Source organism: Acomys minous (assembly GCF_964271855.1).
Source record: "Acomys minous genome assembly, chromosome: 8".
In the NCBI taxonomy this organism is placed as follows: domain Eukaryota; kingdom Metazoa; phylum Chordata; class Mammalia; order Rodentia; family Muridae; genus Acomys; species Acomys minous.
In genome coordinates, this window is record NC_140489.1 from 75053613 (window position 1) to 75076356 (window position 22744).

General features: G+C 34.0%; 1 protein-coding gene across 7 annotated transcripts in view; it reads right to left on the reverse strand.

Annotated features, from left to right (window-relative positions):
• Positions 1–22744, reverse strand: part of DGKB (diacylglycerol kinase beta) — a 693335-nt gene that overhangs the window by 457822 nt on the left and 212769 nt on the right. For all 7 annotated transcript variants that reach the window (XM_084791209.1, XM_084791212.1, XM_084791211.1 and 4 more), the window contains one exon: positions 18314–18412. In XM_084791209.1, the coding sequence (XP_084647335.1) occupies positions 18314–18412 (99 nt within the window). The remainder of the gene's footprint in view (positions 1–18313; positions 18413–22744) is intronic.

Below are 22744 nucleotides of genomic sequence, written 5' to 3' on the forward strand. Positions count from 1 at the left end.
TCTCCTTTGTCTCCCGGAGGGAGAAGCTAGTTGGAACGCTAAATGAAGTGGTTGCAGTTTTACAATGGTTCAGTACAACAACCAAATACAATAAACGTGTCTAAAATAGAACCCCCATTTCACTAACAGCTAAATAAACAAATGAAAGCAGTAATGTGTCAGGTAATCACAGATATTTAAATGTGGGGATGATAACAAGTGATAATATGGTATTGATAATAAGTTTCTGAGATGTCAGTATAGTCTTTTCACTATGCAGAAAACTATGGCTAATAGCAAAAGGTGTTTGCTCAAATATTTAGGGATTTTTTTTATCACAATAAACACTGTAAAAATCAGTTGAAAACAATTATAGACTATAAATAGATATGTATGTTATATAGTATTAAGTACTTATAAGTATAAATGAAATTTATAAATATATTAATATGAATCTGTATAGCCTTACATATGAAGCAACACTCATAAACACGTAACAAAATAATAGCAGCTATTAAATATAAATTTGATATTTTCCAGGATTCACTGTAATGTGTTTGGTGAGCATTATATAGTGATGTGCTATTTTCCATTATATAATTTAAGGATACATTAGAATATCTTCTCAATGAAATTAAAATTAAAATGTTTATATTATTTTGGTAAAAGCAATGAACATTTGGAGAAGAGGAACAGTTGTATTTACACGGGAGAGACATAATTAGCATTGTTTTCATGGTAGCTTAGAGTTTTATTCCCAAAAATGAGGAAATATAGCTAAGTATATTGATGGGGGGGGGAAGGTGAGGCAGTTGGAGATGAGAGTGATAAACATAAACGATTACTGTAGAACAAACTCAAACTCTGTCACATTGCTACCACTTGTCTCTTTCTTAGGTCAGGAGAGATATTAGCTTTCCATTGAACTTAGAGTGGGTAGGCTTGGTAGAGCCGCATGTAGAGCAAGAAGGGGAAGAAGCCGGTTGAATCTCTCTGAGCATTGGAACATAGTAACCAAGTGTGAGAAAAAGAAGCAAGTGAGGATCAGGTGGCGTCAATACCTAAGACAGGAAACCACCAGCCCTAGAACTTTTCCAGGTAGCACTCTGCCTCATGAGAGACACTTACTGAAGAATGAAAATGATGAACATGTTTCATCTGTGAGTGTCCTACAATCAAAATGAGAAGGTGAAGGGTGGCTATTAAATTAACATACCCACTGGTTGTGTCTTCTTGAATTACTTTAAGGCCTCCGGCAGAAAAACGTCAGTTGCTACTTCTCAGGACATAAATTCAGATATCATATTACTGCTTTTCACACTTCTGTACATATTTTTAAATATTAAGGATGAAATGAATAAATGTTTTAGTTTTGAAAATTATCTTGAGTATATAATTCTCAATGTAATATATATTTAATTAGAATTAATACAGGAACTGTATATTTTTATTTAATCAGCGAGAGATGTGACTACAGAGGAATGTGATTGATTTTATTTAATCAGTATCTTTTTAATATTAAATAGAATACACAGAACAGATAATTAGTTTAAAAGATGCATTTGCCTTCAGGGCACTTATTAAGTTCAATTTAATATTGAAGAAAGTTTAAAATCCTATTATTCTTAAGTATGTATTAGGATATTTCTTGCCTTTTCAGTTTTTAATATGTAATCATTTTAAATTGACAATTTAATCCAAATTGTCACAGGACAAAGAAAAATCTTTGATAGAGATTATTGGGAGTTTTAGTTAGTTAAAATACTATTGGGACAAAGTACTCGCTTCACAAGAGTCATCTGTTATTTGGAGACAAAGTAAAATTAACAAAATTGGGCCTCACACTTACATTTGAAAGTTCATATCTTTAGGAAATTGCCTTTACATTTGAAATCTCATTTAACTCTCTTATTGAACCAAACTTACCGGTTTTCAGATTAGGAAGTAACACCTTTTAAAAAATTAAATAACTAGCACACAATTAGAGTTAGACACAGAAATGTGTTTCGCTGCCCAAAGTTCTCAGTATTCAAATAACATTATATATATATATATATATATATATATATATATATATATATTTAATGGAGTAAATAAATTTTTGGCCACTGAAGCTGTAGTTAAGTGGTCGTGAAGTTGCCTAGGTCTAGATTGGATTTTCAGTACAACACACACACACACACACACACACACACACACACACACACACGAGACACAGAAAGGCAAAATTTCTTCTATTTTCTATCTTTAAATGTTAATGGAGAATTTTAAATATTCAGAAAAAATAAAACAAAAAACTCTTAAAGGTCAATATGAATTAATTCAATACATCTTTTACTGTAGAAGTACTCAAAGTCCACAAATAAGACTATTTTAAACTTCTTGCTCTCTTTTATATGAAAGCCTATATCCCTGATTTTAAAAAAAAATTTAGTGACAAAGAGTATTTTCAATAAAATAAAAATACAAAAGAAAAAATTCAGAATAAGAAAAAAATTTGCACATAAAGGAGTACATAGTCATAGTCAGAGGGATGGACTTAGGTTTTACTCACATATGAGAATAAAATGCACAAGGGCATAGGTAAGGTAAAGATACTAAATAGATTTTGTTTTTCATGGACTGTCATTTCATATTCCAGTATCATAATTTAAGTTTTATAATTCTGTCTGCTCTCACATGTATAGACTTAGCCACACGAGCAATAATACAAATTTAAAAAATAAAGTGGTTCTATACTTACTGGTTTCCTTTTATAAAGTATAATTCAGTGTCAGCCCAAAGGAGTATAAATTTTTTCTTTACTATAAACATTGTTATATATCATTAAAATGTAAGTATCGAAAACAAAACTTGTAAAAGCCAAATATATTAGAGGCTTTGTTCTGAAAATATATTTTTCATTCACTGTATTTTGATTATGGCTACCCCTTCTCCAACTCCTTCCCAGTTCCCTCCCATCCATACCCACACTCCTGCTTTCTCTCTTTCGTTAGAAAGAAATGGGCATATAAACCACAAGAATAAAATAAAACAAAACAAGACAGAATAGAACAAACGAACAAGAAAAAATAGCCAAAGAAAAATCACAAAAAAACCCCACATATAGACATAGAAGCACACATTTGAAACACAAAAATCTCATAAAACAACTGCTAGACTGAGCAAGATATGGTTATGGGAAAGGAATTCAAAGTCAGGCAACAGAGTCAAAGATAGTCCCAACTCCCTTTGTTAGGGGAGCCACAGGATGACATCTCTTGAGGAAAGAGGGTGTGTTGGCTCTCTTAAGGACATCCCCTTCTCTGAGAAGAAGCAAAGGTGGCAGAATGGGTCAAGGAGGGAGGCATGAAGGCAGGATTGGGAGGAGAGGACTAAGGTGCCTAGAATTGGGCTGTGAAGTGATTAAATAAATGCAATTTTTTAAACACTATAACTGAAAAAAAGAACTTATGTGCAAAATGATTATAAGGTGAAAAATAAAAAATAAAAAGTCCGGAACAAACATTAAAAGATGAAGAAAGTCTTAAAAATGCCATGCTTTTTGTGTGTGTTGGCCACCTATTGCTGGGCATGTGACTTGCACTTAAGAATGGTTTGCGCACCCAGTGAGACGGAATTGAGAAGACCCAGTATCTTGCCTAATCACTCACTCTTTACAAAAGTCAATTTTATAAGCCTGAATTAACAGAAATTACTTGTGCTGGGAAGATCAGCTGATAAATTACTTGGCAAATAGAAATTATGAACCTAAACTCTAGCCCAATAATCCATATAAAATAGCTGATCTAGGGCTGTCTGCCTAGGCAGCCTAGCATCCTTGGCAATCTCTCTGCAAGTGAAAGATCTTGCCTTAAAAACATTTTCTCTGAAAGTAAAATCTCAAGTAACATTATATGAACTGAAAAGGTTGTATTTAGAAACACATCTGCATATATGTGTCCATGTACACACACACACACACACACAGAGAGAGACAGAGACAGAGATAGAGACAGAGACACACACACACAAACACACATATATTTATATTATATATATATATATATATATATATAATAACAATTAATGAAAGATAAGATAGTCCATGAATTTGAAGGATAGCAGAAGGGATATATAAGAGGGTTTGAAAGGCAGAGAGGCAATAACAATTTTATATAACCTCCATTTAAGAAAAATAAAAAATGTTTCTACATATTTTACTTTTCTGAGTTTCATTTTTTTTGGATCTCAGTGTCTTTTATTATTCTATGTTCTCATTATGTATATTTAAATAATCTAATAAATATTAGAAATTTAAGGGGTCTCTAAAATACAAGTGCACCTGCATACGCATGCAAAGGCACGCATTTTTAATGTGATTATTTCACTATTTGCTGAAATCATCTACATCTGAATCAGTCAAGTCTAATGGAAGAGAACAAATGCATGATGAAGAAGCAAGAGAGAAAAGAATCCACCTTGAAAAAGCTTACATACCAGATTAATGCCTATCCACTTGAGATCCATAATACACATATAATTCTCTCTGCTATACCTGTTGTTCCTCTTCATAAAACATGAGCCAGTTCTAGAATCATATCATCATAATATTCTGTGTGCTACTGCGTTCCAGGATCAGTACAGATAATAAAAAAATATTGATAATAATATTTACAGTCAGACCTTAGTTTTCCCTTTCATCCTCCTTTGAAAAAACCTTGAAGAAAGAGTATATGATAGAACTCATTTTGATTTTTCGTCTATCTGAAGATCCACTGATCTCATGCCAAAGCATTCTCTAACCATGTTAAGGTCCAGTTCTGTATTCACTTTAGGTACAATTCAATTGAGTCAAAATTTACACTGACTGCCAGTCAAGCTTATCATGAACTTTCATTACGTGCTTGTAATTAATTGGGCCCAGTGAACAATATCAGTACTGAGTTATAGCCTCTTTTCCCCTGACCATATAATTAGAATATAATTACCCACAGGATATCAGGATGATGCAGAACCTTTCCTCTAAATGCGCCCTCATTAGGAAATAAGTCTCAATGTACATTTATTCAATCAGTGTGAATTAATTAAAATGTTACTGAAATAAAAGAGGGTAGCAATAAAGAGTGGCTGGCATCTATTAAGAGATTACCACTTGAGATCAGCAAGCACAGTTTATGTTCAAGGCCATTTAGCACGGGTAAGAACTTTCGCATGTAGTATGAGCCTCAGCACTGTACTCTAACTACGACTACATAGATCTATGTGTATCTTTGATTCTGAAAAATCACTTATTAGACAGTGCATAAAATATCTTTAAGATTCGGGAAAGCCTTTAGATACACTATTGTTCTCTGAAAATTCCATAAGCTGTTATCATGAGCTTGAATATATTTGGTGTACAAAATCATTTTGATTTTAAAATGTCTAGGCAACTTTTTGTTTACCCCTGTAAGATTACAACCTAGATATTAAAATAAATATTTGTACTTATAAAGCATATGAAATAATGATTGAAAATGTTCAGACTTAGAAAAGTACAAATTATTTTTGTCTTTTAATAAAACTCAAACCACTTAACCCAGCTTAAGCTATTTTAATACCATATTTTCTTTAAACTGAACATATGTATGCACCTAAGAATATATTCTTTTTTAAACGATGCATATTATATCATACCACACATTCAGATTATATAAAACATGGTAAAAATAGTAAATGCATAAGCTATCTCAGGGATAAGTGATGCTTTCCACAAAAAAATTTGAATTCATACCTATAATCTATATATTCATGTTTCCCTAATACATGTATTATGATATATTTCAATAAATTATATCAAATAAATGAGTAGTCAGAATTAAAAAGAACAATGCCATAATTAGAAACATAATTTCAAAATCTATGTGAAATGAATTAATATATATTCATTTAAATTTTTGTATATTAGAAATTGAATTTAGAAATAGATCTCTATAAAACTTCATTCATTATTAGAATTTGACATTCATTCTAAAAAAACTTGCATATACTGCTTTTGAATAGAAATTTTGGATCTGCACTAGGAAAATTATTATTTTCCATATGCCCTTTAGGAGTGAACACGAATCACTTTTTAATTAATCATTTTCTCTTTCAAAAATATGTACTCCATAACTTTATATGTGTGTATACATATGTATGTTATGAATCCATGTTTTGCTTACATTCTAGCATAAAATTATTCCCAGATATTACATATATCTTGTTGGTAATGAATAATGTGACTATTCTATAAACTAATAAGCAGACTCTCTAACACAGGTGTGTTGTTTTTTTCTAACATGAAAGGTTTATTTTTAGTATTTCAGTAATTAAACACATACACAGCCATATTTGCGCATAGCATGCCTAGAGAGGAAAAATCAAAATTAAAGGAATATGGTGAATGAACCATACAAAGCATGGAAGAAGAGCGTTTGTGATCATGTCCAATGCCATAGAGGAGTAAGAGAAGTATTTTTTTAAAAAGCCTGTAGGTTGCTTAATGCTGAATTGTGGCTTCCTCCCAGAAAAAAGCTACACACTCCATGTGGAAATTAAGAAGAACTCCCTGTTTTCTGGAGGATCTTTCTATGTTCACAGAAACCTATTCTCCCAGAAGGCAGAGAATATTAGAATGAGAAGAGGGATGCACATGAGCACAAGAAGTTCCTCGGTAGAGAAGATACAATAATCATAGGGAATAACTTGAAAAACACTGTGGATCGTACAGCATAATCATTCTACAGAAGAGAATGTTTCAAAGTTTCAGAGCAGCATTCCTTCAGGATGTGTGTAGCTCAGTCAAAGGACGTTAGAAATGTCATGATTCTTGAGAGACTGTCTTTAGGAATTCTCTTTCGGTGACAACACAACTTGATCAAAAGCAACTTTGGGTGAAAAGGGTTTATTTTAGCTTAAAATACTCATGTCACATTCTGTTCCGGAGGGTAGCCAGATCAGAAGCTAAAGGCCTAAACTTGGAGGTGGGAACAGAAACAGAGGCCACAGAGGAGGGCTGCTCGTTGTGTTGTGCCTCGTGCCTTGTTCCTTCGGCTTTCTTACACAACTAAAGGCCACCTGTGTGGGCTTATCAATCGTATCATATCAATCCTTATTAAGAAAATATCCCACAGGCCAAATGGGTCGGGATAGCTCATTCGAGGACCCATCTTCCCTAAAGACTCTAGTTTTTGTCAAGTGGAAAAACCAAACTAAACAAACAAACAAAAGCCAACTAACCACAAAAGAGTGTCGGGGATAGGGAGGAAGGTCATTAAGTGAAAGGTTTTATCATCTGGATTTGACAAGCAAGGAGAAGTGCTAGGGGCCTCACCAGAATTATCACACTTCACTGGTAAGCAGGGACACAGGTTGACCTGGACAGCAAAAATATGAGTGAGGTAGGAGGTCCCCTTCTGTCACAGACCTAGGGGAGGGCAGTAGGGTGAAAGAGGGAGGGAGGAGGAACGGGAAGATACAAGTAAGGGCACAACAATGGAGATGAAATCTGAATAAATCAATTAAATAAAAAGAAAAAAGAAAAAGAGGTCTATGGAACAACTTACATATACATTTGTTTGTCTTTATGTTTCAAGGGGAAAAAAATGAAACTTTTAAAAAAAAACCTGATATTGAACATGAAAATAAAAGAAAGCATGGACATGAGTCCTTTATGATTTCCCCTCTTTCAGCTAGAAACGTTACGTCCACACATTATGTTTGCAAGCTGTATCCTTCCATGTCCAAAGGCTGTCAGAAAGTCTGGTTTGGTCAGCACCCAAAACTTTAAAGTTAAGTGATGACACTGACACAAGTTACTATCTTCTAATGTTCTTAGATCGGGATTTATGTCCTGCCCACCACAATCACACTAGGAAGGAGCCAAGCAAGCATACTAGATGAGTTCACTTTGGGTATCTTTATGACATAGTCTGTAGCAAGTTTGCCTTGTCAGTGTTTAACTAGAACATAGCAATTTTGTAACACATTTGATGAAAATGGTCAATTTTAGCAATTTTACAAAAGATTGCTTTTTGTTACAGTGTATCATAATAAGTTTTTACTCTGATTTGAAAATGTTATTATTCACCATTTAAAGTAGTTTTACTTTTTCCAGTTGTCCAGCCTTTCAACATTTTCCTTTTAGGGGAAAAAGGGCTTTAATAGTAATCTCACCAAGAAAGTAAATATTTAATTCATGTAGATTACTTGAGGAGAGACATGACATGGGACTTAATGCCGGGTGCCCATGTAGTTATGCAATAATCTCAACACAGCTGATCCTCTAGCAAATGTGACATGAGATAACATTATATATTTCATTATTTCACATGATCCCATGTGTCCATCAGATCTTCCACCAGTTCGTAATATCTAGTGCCTTGTCCATATTATTTAATCAAGGCGGCTTTAACAAGCTGAAAATATTGCTAGGGATGCTTAGAACAGGTCTTTCTCATCATTCTTTTCACTTTCGTGGGCTTGAGTACATTTTCCTTCCCAGGAAACTATGGAATAGTTTCATGAAGCAAATAGAATTGTATAGAAGCTGCATGAAAGAAATCAATCACATTAAAGACAAAGATTCTTTTTTGTTCACTCTGATTTTTTTCTCAGTATACATAAAATTAAGCAAGAACTTTAGTTTTGTTTCTTATTTCTAGGAATAGCATGTTGTCTTTACCCTAACTGATATTCTCCGGGAATCCAGGACACTTTCTTAACACTCCTAGGCCTTGCAGGAGCATCTGCAGCCCTTCAGACTCACCCTGCATCTAATTGCTTCAGCTTATCTTTTCTCACCTCTTTTCCCTCTTCATCCTCCAGTTCTCTAATCATATGCTTCAAACGTGCTAACCTGGAGTAGATGCTTTCTTTAATGTCTATCATCAATAAAAAACAATTGCAATTGCTATTTCTTTCATTCTATGCAACGGATGTTCAGGCTTGTGATCTCTATAAATGTTATTGGATATGCTACTTCCTTGTTCTATAGTTGCAAAATTATTACTATTTTGGGCAACACTAAAATGAAATTCACCCATAAGCCATAATTCTACACCTACATTAACTAGTGTTGTGAAAATACAGGTCAAAATGTAACAAGGCTTCCATGTTGCATTGAGAGATCTGATATTACTGGGATCAGGGCAATGCGTACTGCTGCCATGCATTGATCTCAGGATTGTATAAAAAAAAACCTCTGAAGTGTTTCTTTAGGTAAACACTATCAAACTTGGATCTTTCATTGTTTTATAAAATCTAAGGGTGGGAAGACACAAACTACCACTGTCAAGTTCTTAACATTTTGTTACAAAAATTTTTAGTTCTAACTTAATTGTGTATAAACTTACTCACTGTTTGCTGACTGCTGTAGCTTTGAGTGACCTGACTTAAACACTGTTAGCAGTTGCTTGTAGAAGAGCCTAATTCATTCACTCCTGGATAGGCCCCGTCCTTACATTTGAATCACAGGCACATGTGAATTTATTTTTCATTTCATTTGAATTTACTTCATATGATTTCTTAACTTGTTATAGTTTTAAGTCCCCTTTTGAAATGTTTATGTATGGATGCATATTTTTGATTTCCATTAGATTTTATCTTCATCAAACTTCCAAATTATATTTTATTGGCACTGTGTTTTGGCTTTTCTATGAACTGTGATAAACTTTCCATGGCACAAATGTTTCCTTAAAAAGAGTTATAACTTGCTCTATGTACAACTATATTTTGAGTAGAAATTATCATACAAACTTATAGAAATACTGTCAAAATAAACACAAAAAGTAAGATCTATTATTTCACGTATAAACATGTAACTGGACATAGATAATGATCCTTTTACCAAGAAATGACACGCTAAGTGTGTGGGGGTGTGTGTAAGCATGTGTATTTGTGTGTGTGTGTGTGTGTGTGTGTGTGTGTGTGTGTGTGTGTGTGACATCAGCATACAAATGAATTCTCAGAACATAGCAAAGTTAATCTAATCAGAACAATGTAGGGAATTGTGGTCTACGTTATGGGCATAGATGCAGTAGGAATCACATAATGCCACACCTTTGTCCTCTTCTTTGTGATACAACCTTTAGTAATGTATGTGAAGACTACGCCAAGCAAGAAACACATGTAATCTATTTCATACACATTGTAGTGCTCTAGTGCTCTGTACTCCTCACTTAGAACTGAATGCTACAATTTAATTTCACTCATCTTAAAAATTAAAAAAGTACAAAGCAACTTTCCTCTATCAGTAATACCACGAAGCTGAATCTTTTAGAGTTTCAAAATATAGAAAAAATGAGATTCCTTTTGCCTATCATTACCATGATGACAATTATGAATTGACCTATAATGAATATTAATTAAATGAATATTAAGTAATGACACTGATGAAACATTTATTGAGAACTGACAATGTACTTTATCCCCATTCTTTTGACAAAAGAAAAATGAGAAAGAAAACTGCACAGGTACAAATCATAGGTAGGTTACTCAAAAAAAAAAAAATCAACAACAACAAGAAAAAAAAAAAACAAAGCGATACATAAGGTCTGTGGTTTTAGCTGAAGGTGAAAGAGGTAAACGGAAAAGAAGAGTGAAGCAGCCAAAACAGTATAATACTAAAATTTGGAGCTGAGAGCAGCAAGCTCAAGCCTCAATCAAGGGTTCACACCTCCCCACCACGCACTCCATCTATGGAATCTCAAGAACTTGCGTAAGGAAGAAAGCTACAGACTGTTCACAAGTTTCAGACTTGTAGAGAAATCAGACATATCCCTCCTTCTATCACTGGCTGATGCTCAGCATTGGGCTTGTTATTATTAATTCTCACTTGCGTGAGGTAAGTGATAGGTAGACGCAAAAAAGATCCCATAATAACTGAGCTGTGAAGTAGACTCGCACACCACATTTACTCCCTAACAGACCTTCTGACATTCTGCAGAGTAGTGACTTGGTTTAACACATGCTCTAAGGAAGACTTCACATACCCTATGCTATTTAAGATGTAATCACCATATTTACAATGTATAATTTAGAATTCTTAAAATTGTGGAAGAGTAAGAGAGATCGGAAGAGGAGAAGCTAATATGGCATATGGCTCCCTGAGGGTGTTATACGTAGGACTACGTGCATGGCTGCTGCAGGAACACCATAATTGGCCACATTACAAAGTTAACAGTGAAGAGGAAAAAGAGGTAAAATCGGGACCATTTGACTCAAAACTAAAGAATATTCTTAGATCTTAAATTTTCCAAAGTGTTTTGTTTCCCTTTCTGTAATCTAAGAAACTTCACTATTTATCTAATTGGCGTTTGTATAAATTCCGTTACTAAAATTTAATAAGATACTATATCTATAACATGAAAAATATTCTAAAAGAATGTCTCAACTTGTTCAACAGGAGACAAAATGCTCATTATATCAATTCTTTAACATGCAACTCTTATTGTTAATGAATACTGCTTTGATTATGCATTACAGAGAAATGTTGAAGTTTAAGGGCAGATGAGATAATCATTTGAAGCTAATTTAGAATTAAAAATTCATTATTTCAATCTAAAAAAATTAATTATTTCTGTCAATAGTCAGTTTCTATTTCACAAATATTCCATCTATTATGCTCCTGTGTTGCAGATGAGTGTGTAGAACACAAAGAATTAAATCACTGAAAAAACAGAAACATTTATAAAACAAAATAGCGTGTGACAGTGATACTTCTTTGACTGCTGGTTAGAAGTCAGGAGAGACTGTTCTTTCTGAAGATTTTGACTAAACAGTTACTTTTAACAAAATAAGGAGTGCGTAAGGTGTTAGCCACAGTGCTTACATTAGATATGTTTGATTAGAGAGATAATGTAGCCATTCCTCATAAGAATTCATAAAACATGGAAATGTATTTAAGTCTACATGAATAAATATTAAGGTAAGATGCCACATGAAATATATAGTAGTAGATGATATACAGCAATCATTTTTTAATGTTAGGCATATTTTATGGAAAGTTTTGATGCACTAACACATTGTGTTACAATTTCAATGAGAAATGAGGAGAAACGTGATAAACTCATCTGGTAAAATAAAGTAGTGAATGTCAGGAGTTAGATGCAGGTGACTCATTGTGTGTTGTCTAGAGTTGGAGAACCAGTTACTTTTCCACCAGCAATGAAAGAACAATCACTTGCTGGAATGAAATTTAGGCACTTAGTTTGCCCTACATTACAGGTAACTATATGATATTAGGTTCTATAATTGTATCATGTATTTTTTGAGGAGTGATTAAAGTATGCCTATATGCAAATGTTTATAAATAACATATATATATTTTCAAATAATTGTTTAGGTCTCTAGGCCTTGTGAATTGGATCACTTGCTTATTTATAATTTTATATTATAATAAAATATTTCATTATTCATATATGCCAGGTGAATACATATATCAGGCATTCTGGAACATTCTGAAGGAAATTATATTCTCTTATACCAGGGTTCATACTTAAATGCCAGCATCTTCTTAAATACTCTGCATACCACTACTCCATCTTTCTTTCTTTCCCCTCAATCTTCTATGTATCTTCCAAAAGTTTTACTGAATAATCTGTGGCCTATGAACTAACTGCATTTTTCTTTTCTAATCACTTTGCTTGTAAAACTCCTAAAAAAAAAAAAAAGGTAAAGCACATTCTCAGCCATTACCAGTTCTATAGTTCCAAAAGAAAAGCCTGACTCTTGGCTAAAAGTATTCTTCTGCCACCAATATTGAGGGCCACGTAGTTCCACTATCTGCCCTCGTTCTTCACTGACATAGAGTAATCGCTTCTGAGCAGTGTCAGAAGCAACAGCCAATAAACTATTCTCCTAGTTTCTTAACTTTCAAATATGTCATGAATACCCTGTACACTCAGATCCAGGGTTGGAGATTTTTTCATCTGAACCAATCGAACATAAGGTTAGTTTTAAAAATCTGGTCTCTGCTACAATCTTTTTCAGGTTTCCCTTACTTTAGCATGTTGTAGAGGTCTTTTGAACGTGCATGTCACTGTACCACATCAGTGCAATAATACCTCTTTTCTATGCTTAAATTTCTATAGAATCCCACAGATAGCAAACTTCTACAACACAAAGCTAACCATGTATCAACTATTTATATAAAATGAATTTAACTTCTTGACAAGATAACCATATCTTTTTTTTTCCCCTTGTAACTTGTCTTCTGCAGTAGAGAACTAAAACACAGGGCTGTAAAATACAATGGGAAACTATTCAGCCACCAGAATTTTCAAATGGTGGTGTGGACATTTCTGATTTGCAAAATACTAACATTAAACCAACAGCCATTTTATTTGTAAGTAACTGCTGCATTTAAGGAGTCATACCAAAGAGAAATGCAGGCATAGGCCTCAAATAGTCATGTCCACTATCATAAGATAAACATTACTGAAATGTGCCTTTTAAAATGTTATGCCTTGTGCATCTTATTTCAATAATGTTTTCAACAAAAAAGTTAAGGAATAATTGTATATGACTAGACATTTTAAGTTCTTATTTTACATTTTATATACTGTGATAGAGATGCCAAGAGTAGTCATTTTTTAGGAACTAAGCTAAACCCCTAAGAACTTCGTGGAGGATACTATCTCAAGCTAAGCATAGACATTTAAAAGGGATGAAAGGTCCAATAAGGAGAGCAACAATAAGAAAAAAACTAATTAATTTAGTTTTATTGTATATAATACCTATTGATTTTCTTTAATTAATACCACAAATTTATAGCAGATAACAGTGTATAGTCATTCCTGGCATAGTTGTGAGGGTGCACACATTATAAAGGCACAATGGCCACTATTTAAACAGTTTAACAACTTTGCTAGGCTGAAAATTATTTTGTTTAAAAGATGAGCATTTAAATAGTTAATGGGTAGAATATTCAAGGTATTTACTCCATTATACAAAAATGACCTTTAATTCTTGCTTTGCAAAGCAGGAGAAATCCTAACAGGAAATAATTTCACCTGATTTATTAACATACACAGACTGCAAAGGCTTGTGAGGGCAGGTGTACTTTGAGGATTACAAGTAGTTCAATTATCCTTGATTTCTAGTGTCTAATGTGGTTTGCAAAAGTCAGGGTGGGTTGATCCAGTTGAGAACCTTGTTTACCATAGAGGAGAGTTTGGAATTTAAATAAAGCATTACTTCAATGATTTTATATATGAAAGAGATATTTCATATTTGCATTTTAAAATGTAGACCCAGAACCAAGCTGATAGATGTGTAGAAAGGAGCAATACTGTAAGGGCACCACTGGGACCGACAATCCCAGGGGGAAACTGGCCAGCAGGCAAGGGACATAGGGACACAAGATTATGAGTGTTTCAATAGCAGGCTCAGTGATTAGACTGCAACTCATGGTGAAAATAAAAATAAGTCATGTGTTTAGGACTTGCAATTGTCCCAGGAATGGTCCAGTTGCTCAGATAAGGTAAATAGCAGACCTCAGCTGGGATCTGGAGGAAGGTGGAGAAATTGACTCAGTCTGGTTCTGGAGTGAAAATACCTGGCTTTTCCCCCTACAGCTTCCTTTAATCTCCTTCATTTCTCAATAAGCTTGCATATGTACTTTTTATTTCTTTGTCTGTCCTCTCTCTCTCTCTCTCTCTCTCTCTCTCTCTCTCTCTCTCTCTCTCTCTCTCTCTCTTTCTCTATCTCTAAACATGTAAATGCTCTATCTTTGCATCATCACAGCAGACACATTTTTTTTACATCAAATTGTGATTTAGATGATCTGACTAACCTACACATTATGCAAATTCAGTGATTTCTTAGGCCTTAATTTCCACAATTCTTTCTCTATATGGTGTGGTAAAACTATTACTAGCCTTGATTGTTCTTAAGATAGATCCGATATCTCCTGCCTCACATACTATGTCCTCGTTAGATTTTTATGAAGCTCTGTCACCAAAAAGCCAATATGGTGTCTTTTCCAAACCCCTTTCTTCAGGGAACTCTTTCTTCGTTGTAGATCCAGAATTTCTTCTACATACTTTTATTTTGTTCCTTACATTAAAAATATCATAAGCATTTTTCATTGAGTGTATATTATATATTCAAAATAATATGTAAACATTATTCAATAAAAATATAGGATGCTATCATGTTGCCTTACAATAATCCCAAAGTATAGATTAAATATAAAAAGTGAAGTTAATCATAGTTAGTTACCATAAGCAAACCAAAAACCTAAGGAAGCCAATAGATTCCAAACATGTTTTTCTGTGAAAAGAAAGTTTGCTTTAGTCAATATAATAAGAAGGTCCCTCTATTTGATGATAATGAATATTTCTACTATCATTATATTTCTTGTTCTTAAAAAAATATCACTGTGTACTTCATTTAGAGCCTTCATTCTACTATGTAGCAAGGAGGATGCCATGATTCATGAATCACAAATAAAGGCAAATAATGAAATTGTTGTGATTTTATTCTTGGATTACATTATTACTAGAGACGATCAAGTAACCTATCTCTCTGAGTATTTTAATAGCAAAATCACATACTCTATTTACAATTTATCAGTGTCCTATAGTGTTATCAATTAGAGCCAGCATACTTTGAATTACATTTTTAAACTGACAATTCCTTTGTAATTGGAAGTTTTCCTCCTTTTGGACAACAGCCCTTCATGTTATTTAGGGTTACTATTGCCATGATAAAACATAATATGATCCCATTGCTTTAGTACAGCCAGGAGCCAAATTGTTTACTTATTTTTATTACTCTTATCTATTATTTCACTAATCTGGAATGTAAGGTCTATGAAAGCAACAATGTGGTTTTTCCTGTTTATTATTTGACTCTGCCCTAAAATATTCTTTGGCACTCAGTAGATAATTGCTGAATGAATGCATACTCTTAACACAGCATCTGTTATTGTATGTGATCTCAGTAAATAAGAACTATTCCTACTAAATTAATTAGTTAATAATATTAATTAAATTAAATTCATGAATAATATGCTGGATGCATTGCAGTAAAAACAGGATGAACTTCTAGTTCATAGCTCTGCATGTCTGTGATTAGCACAGAAGCGAAATAAGACAGACCAAAGATTCCATTAGGAAGAATAGTAAAGGTGTTTAGACTGTGATAAAGAAGCTGGACCCAAGTGATGCACGAATATCAGTCAAGGTGGAATCAAAACCCCTGGAAAGGTGTTGAGGGAAGAGTCTCAAGAAAAAGACAGAATTAAGTGAGGCATAACATAGATCATTTAAGTGTAGGTAAGAGCCTGCCTGAAACAGGAACATATTTCAGAGCAGATACATATTCTAATGATCAATAACAAATGCTGAGATACATGTCATGATAAATATCATATGCATATTTTATTATTGAAAGTAACTTTTCAGACACCAGATGTGTTGGTGCACACCTGTAATCCCAGAACTTGGAGAGGCAGAGGCAGGTGGATCTCTGTGAGTTGGAGGCCAACCTGAACTATAAATTCAGTCCAATACAGTCAAGGCTACACAAAGAAACTCTATCTCGAAAAAGCAAATAAACAAACAAAAGAAGAAATAACTTTTCAGATTCAAAAGTATCCAAATGGACCATTGAAAACTTTGTCTAGATTTCTGGAAGTGAGGAATATCCATGTAACACAATCGCCCAAAGAGAGAAGTGATGAAAAAGAAGACTGCAACTTATGATTGGCCAAAATTGTCCGCACTGAGCACGTGTCTCACCCTAATCCTTATGGTAGAAAAACAAATCAGGTGGCTGGAGAGGTGGATCAGAGGTTAAGAGCACTGTCTGTTCTTTCAGAGGTCCTCAGTTCAATTCCCAGCAACCACATTGTGGCTCACAACCATCTATAATGAGTTCTGTTTCCCTCTTCTGGCATATATATGTAATAAGAAAATGCCAGGTGTGGTGGCACATACTTTTAATTCCAGCACTCGGGAGGCAAATGCAGGAGGATCATTGTGAGTTTGAGTCCAGCCTGGTCTACAAAGTGAGTCCAGGACAGTCAAGGGTACACAGAGAGACTCTGTCTCAACAAAACAAAACAAACAAACAAACAAAACAAAACAAACAAAATGACATCTTGCTGAGCATGGTGGCACACACCTTTAATCTCAGAACTTGGGAGGTAGAGGAAGGTGGATAGGCTGTGAGTTCAAGGCCAGCCCTGGACTCAAAGGGAGTCCAGGACAGCCAAGGTTACAAAGAGAAACCCTGTCTCAAAAAACAAAAATAAAAACAAAACAACAACAACAAAAAAGAAAAACATCAGACTTTTTGTGGGAATAAAATCCTGATGTCAAAGAAGCATTTAAGTCAGAAAAAAATAACATTTTTTTAAAGAAAAATACTATAAAATTTATAATCATTTCATTGCTGTAAAAGCATAAATGTAATAATAATTTATATCTAAAGTATTTCATGACTCGATATTTATAATTAAACTCATTTATTACATATGTTTCACAAATACTACATTGAGAAAAACTAAAATTAGTTAATGTCATCCTCCACAGTATTAAGATTCTTTTTAGTAATTTGACAAAATAAAGAGTTCATAATAATTTTTTATATAAAGATATTTCTAAATACCATTAGTATTTTGTAGATAATCACAAAATGACTCATAAGTGGGTGAAATTGAGTAATGTGATTAATTTCTCAGTTGACCTTTACCAAAGTATTTTTCTAACATTTCTTAGTTGTTGTACTTTTATTATATAAAACCAAAATTCCAGTCATTTAATTCCCATGCTTTCTCTTGAAAATGAGATGATGTGTGTTACAGATATAAAAATAGCTGTTTTGTGAAATAACTTTCTACATAGTAACAATTAGGATTCTGAAAATGAACATTGTCTTTGAATACCTGTTTCTATCCTTATATAGATTCTTCTCAGAATTACTCCCCCACTCCATGAGAGACCTCAAAACTATAGACACAGAACGTGCAGTCCTAGCAAAAATGCCGACAAGAATAACTTCATTATTCTGGGAAGCTAGCTCTATAAAATATGTAAAATGTAGAAGTGTTCTGCCCATACAATTTCTGGTAAGTACAGCATGACTAAGAGACACTACCTGAGTCTGCTTCGTTTTCAACATCCCTTACCCCACCATGTTTGTATACAAGGGAGAAAAGACTGGCATGAGCAGAGCTTTCTCCTCTATAAGTGATGATATGGGTTAGGCTGACACAGTTTCACCCTAAGCAATGAAAAATTATTTCCAGAGATAATTATTGGTGTAGTGTTCCAGTCATTCCCACTATGCACAAGTGACATCCAAATGATAAGGATCAACTCACCAATACCACTGGACAGATTGTGGTGGGTGGTAAAATATGGTCCTTCAAAGGTCCACAGTCACATTCAGGCTTCAGATGAGAAGCACATTTATTGTGCAGCTAGGAAAGGAGACAGGGATAATGTCAAGTCGACATGACAACAGCATCCAGGGAAGAGTGAATTGCAACTTAGATACGATTCTAAAAGTACATTAGACGAAGTGTAAGAACAAACAAACAGGCTCAAAAATTTACAGCAAATTTTTACAGAAAACAATCCTGATTTTCTCTGACAAACACAATTCCTTGCCCATCACTGTGTTTCCTTGCTTATCTTTCAGCATAATCTTGAAACCACTGTACAGTGTTGATGCTTTTTTTTTTTTTTGACCCTCCTGTTTTCTCAAAGTCATTCCAAAGTGCACAGCTCAGTATGGGGCGTAATTGATCCCATCATTAGTTTTAACTTTGTAATTCAATATGTAAATGTAACCTGAGATTCATCTCAGTAGGAGCAGGATATAAATAAAAGAAGATGATTATGATTATAAAAATGTATCTTTATATTGTATTTATTAGCCCGACATTAAGTTAACATGTAATCATATAATGTAATATTTATTTTACAATATGTATGAACTGTAGCTGATATTTTTATCATCCCTGATCACAAGTTTAAATTAAAGTGTATGTGTAACAAAATATATTAAAAAGTGATGTTTTTAAGCCAAACAGATGGTTTTATCAGTCAAAAGATTTGATGAAAATAACTCCTGCTCAAAGATATTCAGAAATTTCTCCCTTCACTACTTTGATCAATTTAGTGAAAAATATTCATGCTTCATGAAAATTATATTTTTTCATACTATAATGTGTGCTGTTAATTAAAAATAATACCACCACATTTTTTTAGTTTGGGCTCTCATTTGAAAAAAGGCTGCTCCTTCCACCTCAGCTGTACTTACTCCCTTCTACAAGCAGTCAATTAGCCACTGCGCTTAGACTCTGTTAATTTAGTGTTGATGGACCTACACTGAAAGAAGATGTCTGTTGTCTATAGTCTCTAAAATATTTGTCGTGCTGAGGCTCTGCCTTAGAGTTCAAGCATTTGTCCTGTAATTGGTGCCCATTAGGCCGTATTACAGGAAATAAAATATATTTACACATCCATCTACAATTAGTATCTCCTTTTCGCAGTAGCACATAAACTTCTCTATATAAAGGTGGTTTAAGCTTCCTTTTAGGCACTGCTGATATTTTCCAAGACAGAAGAGACATTAAAGACGAAGAAGCAGCTGAATGCTTGTCTACAATAGGGCTAAGTAAATGTACTTTCTGACTAGGCAATAAAAATGCAACTTCCTTAAACTAACTCCAAAATATATTATTAGTTTATTGAACCATAAAATACATATGGTCCTGGATAGCTGGATCCGTAGGCAGCAGGCTGTCAGGAGTGAAGTAAATGTGGTCCCCTACCATAATATGGAAAAGTCAAAATCTTAACTCTTGATACCAGTGAACGTGAACCATTTTTGGAAACAGAGTCTCTGTTAATATACTCAAGAAAGGAAATAATCATGAGGGATGTGTCTGGACCATACACTGGAAGCTTTGTAAGGACAAGGAAACCTGGACAAGGAGATACTGACACAGAAGGAAGAGGCAAGCCAGGCTGATATGAGAATCCTGTCTTTACAAAGGTAGCAGCACCAAAGATTTCTAGAAATTACCATAATCTAGTAAAAACAAACAAGCAAACAAACAAAAAACCAAAGGATTTGTTCCCTAATTCTTCTGAAGGCTTATGGACTTGCTGACATTGTTATGTTAGGCTTTTTTTCGTCTGGGTTTTAAGAGGATAAATTTATGTTGTCTTAAACTATCTAGCTTATGGCATTTTGTTCTAGGAGCTATAGAAAATGAACACATTGACACAATGAAAGCTGAAGGCAGATCCTGTGTCTTAAGGCTCCTCTGGATCGTGGCTAACAGAGATGAAACTTTTACTCTTTGATATTGTGCAACTCCCTTAAAACTAAGGATGCAGAGGTGCAGACGGTGTTGTTAAGGAAATCCTCGTCTGTGCATAATGAGACTGCAATGGAGTCCTAATCTCTGAAACATTCTAAAAGGACACACATTCAGATAATGCAGGAGCATGGAGCCTCAGGCAAGCACAACTCACAGATAGCATTAAGTCTCAACTTCTTGAGCCTGCATCTGATGTATCTCCAATGTAAACAATAAGTAAAATAAGTGACATGGTTTTATATTTAGGCCCAAATGGAAAGAACTAAGAATTACAAATATTTATTGACCAGGAGACTAGAATAAGTGAAGAATAAGTGAAGAGCGTAGATTATCATGAAATGCTGTTTTTATAGACCTAATTAACCTCAGTATAATATTTTGAAGTTTAACTGCCACAATGACAAATATCTCTGAGTTTTTCTGTGCAACATGGGGAATGTTAAAGAATCATTAGCATGCATCAGGGTCTACAATGTCAGTAAGTATCTTCCATCAGTAAAATAGGAACACATATTAAGAGGAACTTGTCTTAAGAAAGATTACTGAGTTAACTAATTATGTACTAGAATACCATACTCTCATGAGAACTACAAGCAGACAACTGGAAAGTATATTCTAGTGGCTATCCACTGCATGATAATGTTTATAGAGGGGAAGGTCAAAGCTGTGGGCAACATGGTAATCATACGACCTTTTTTACAAACAAATATCATTGATGCAGCCCATTGCCTAGAAATGTACTGACAAAAACAAAAACAAAAACAAAACAAAACAAAAAACCTGAAACTAATAGAAAAAAAAAAATAAGGAGCAGAAAGCCAAGACTATCCAACATAAATGAATGATTGTATTGTGTTTGTTGTAAACCTAAGATTCTCCAAACAAAAACAGACTGTTAAAATGCAGGTATCAACAAAACAGAAACTGTATGATAAAATTAAAACCAACAAAATGGGTTTTATTTAGATTACTAATAACATTGTGTTTACTAATAGGTGTGTATGTGTCTCTTCAACAACAAATCACCAAGGGAAAGCTGTCAGTATCTATCTCTACAACAGCAAGATACATTGGCACTGTATCATAAATATACTTTTTACATTCCATGTATTGGGAACAACCCCTAAATTTAAATGTAGACAGCATTTTGAGATGGAGCCTTGGAGAGCAAATTTGAGCTAGATGGCAGTATAAGAGGAGTGCATGACAGAATTAACAACCTTACAATGAAGCAGAAGAGAGCCAAACACAAGCATTTATTTGTCTTGACATATAATGTCATCTACCAAGTTATGATTCATCAAGAAGCTTTAATATGATAAGATCCCTGTCTGAAAGTCCTTAACCTCCTGAATGTGGAAAACAGATCCCTTGTCATTAAACACTACCTCGTTTGTGGCTATGTGTGATAGCTATAAAATCAGGTTAGGACAACTTGCTGCCATGTTATTTTCATGGGACAGAATGTATGAAAAAGACCCAGTGTCATCAAGATGCCCAGGGTTATCAACTGTCTTCAAGGACACAGGGCCCTAAGTAAGCAAAAATGGAGAAACAGAAGTCTTTCTTGAAGTGATGCATGAAGTAGATTACAGATACATTCTGCCTCTTGAGCAGAATTTCTAAGACGAATAGTTCCCACCTTTGAAAAGTCATTTTGAAAATAGTTGCCCACAGCCATCTTTGTATATTTTTAAAAGTTGATACATAGAAAAGTAAAGCTTATTTTTTAGTATATGCAGAAACTTTACTTCAGGGTAACAGATATGGATGTGTATCTAGGAAAGTCAAATAATACGAACCAGTTTTTCCTGGACTTGAGTTAAACACTTGGAAATAATTTCAGAATTTGACAGCTCACAGTAGCACCTAATTTAGAGCCAGCTCTATGTTTATTAGAAAAATCTGCTCAAGTTTGGATGAAAAAGGATGTGTGTGTGTGTGTGTGTGTGTGTGTGTGTGTGTGTGTGTGTGTGTGTGTGATTATGTGGTATTGAGCTAATGAGAGAAACGAATAGAGGGAAAAAGAAAAATAGGAAAATATTCATTAAGATCTAGAGACTCATAAAGAAGAGAAATTGATCATTCATATGAATAAAATCTCAATGGCCTGATTTGAAGAAATATATTTGTTAGTTAACACTTTCCCATGAAACAAATATTTTACAAATTTAGGGTTCTTCTTTAATGATGGTATTCGCTAAAGAATAAATTGTTTATGGCTTAAAAACTTAAACATCATTGTCAAGAGTTTAATATTTTCATTAAAAGTAAATCTTTATTAGATATGAAGTTGGTAATTCAGATGCATAAGATAAACATTCTTTTAGTAATCTCAAAGGGTTGTATTAACCTCACACCCTTGTGATTCCCGCCTGACAAGGTGTCATTTTTTTCAACTAGGAGCAACTCAGCACA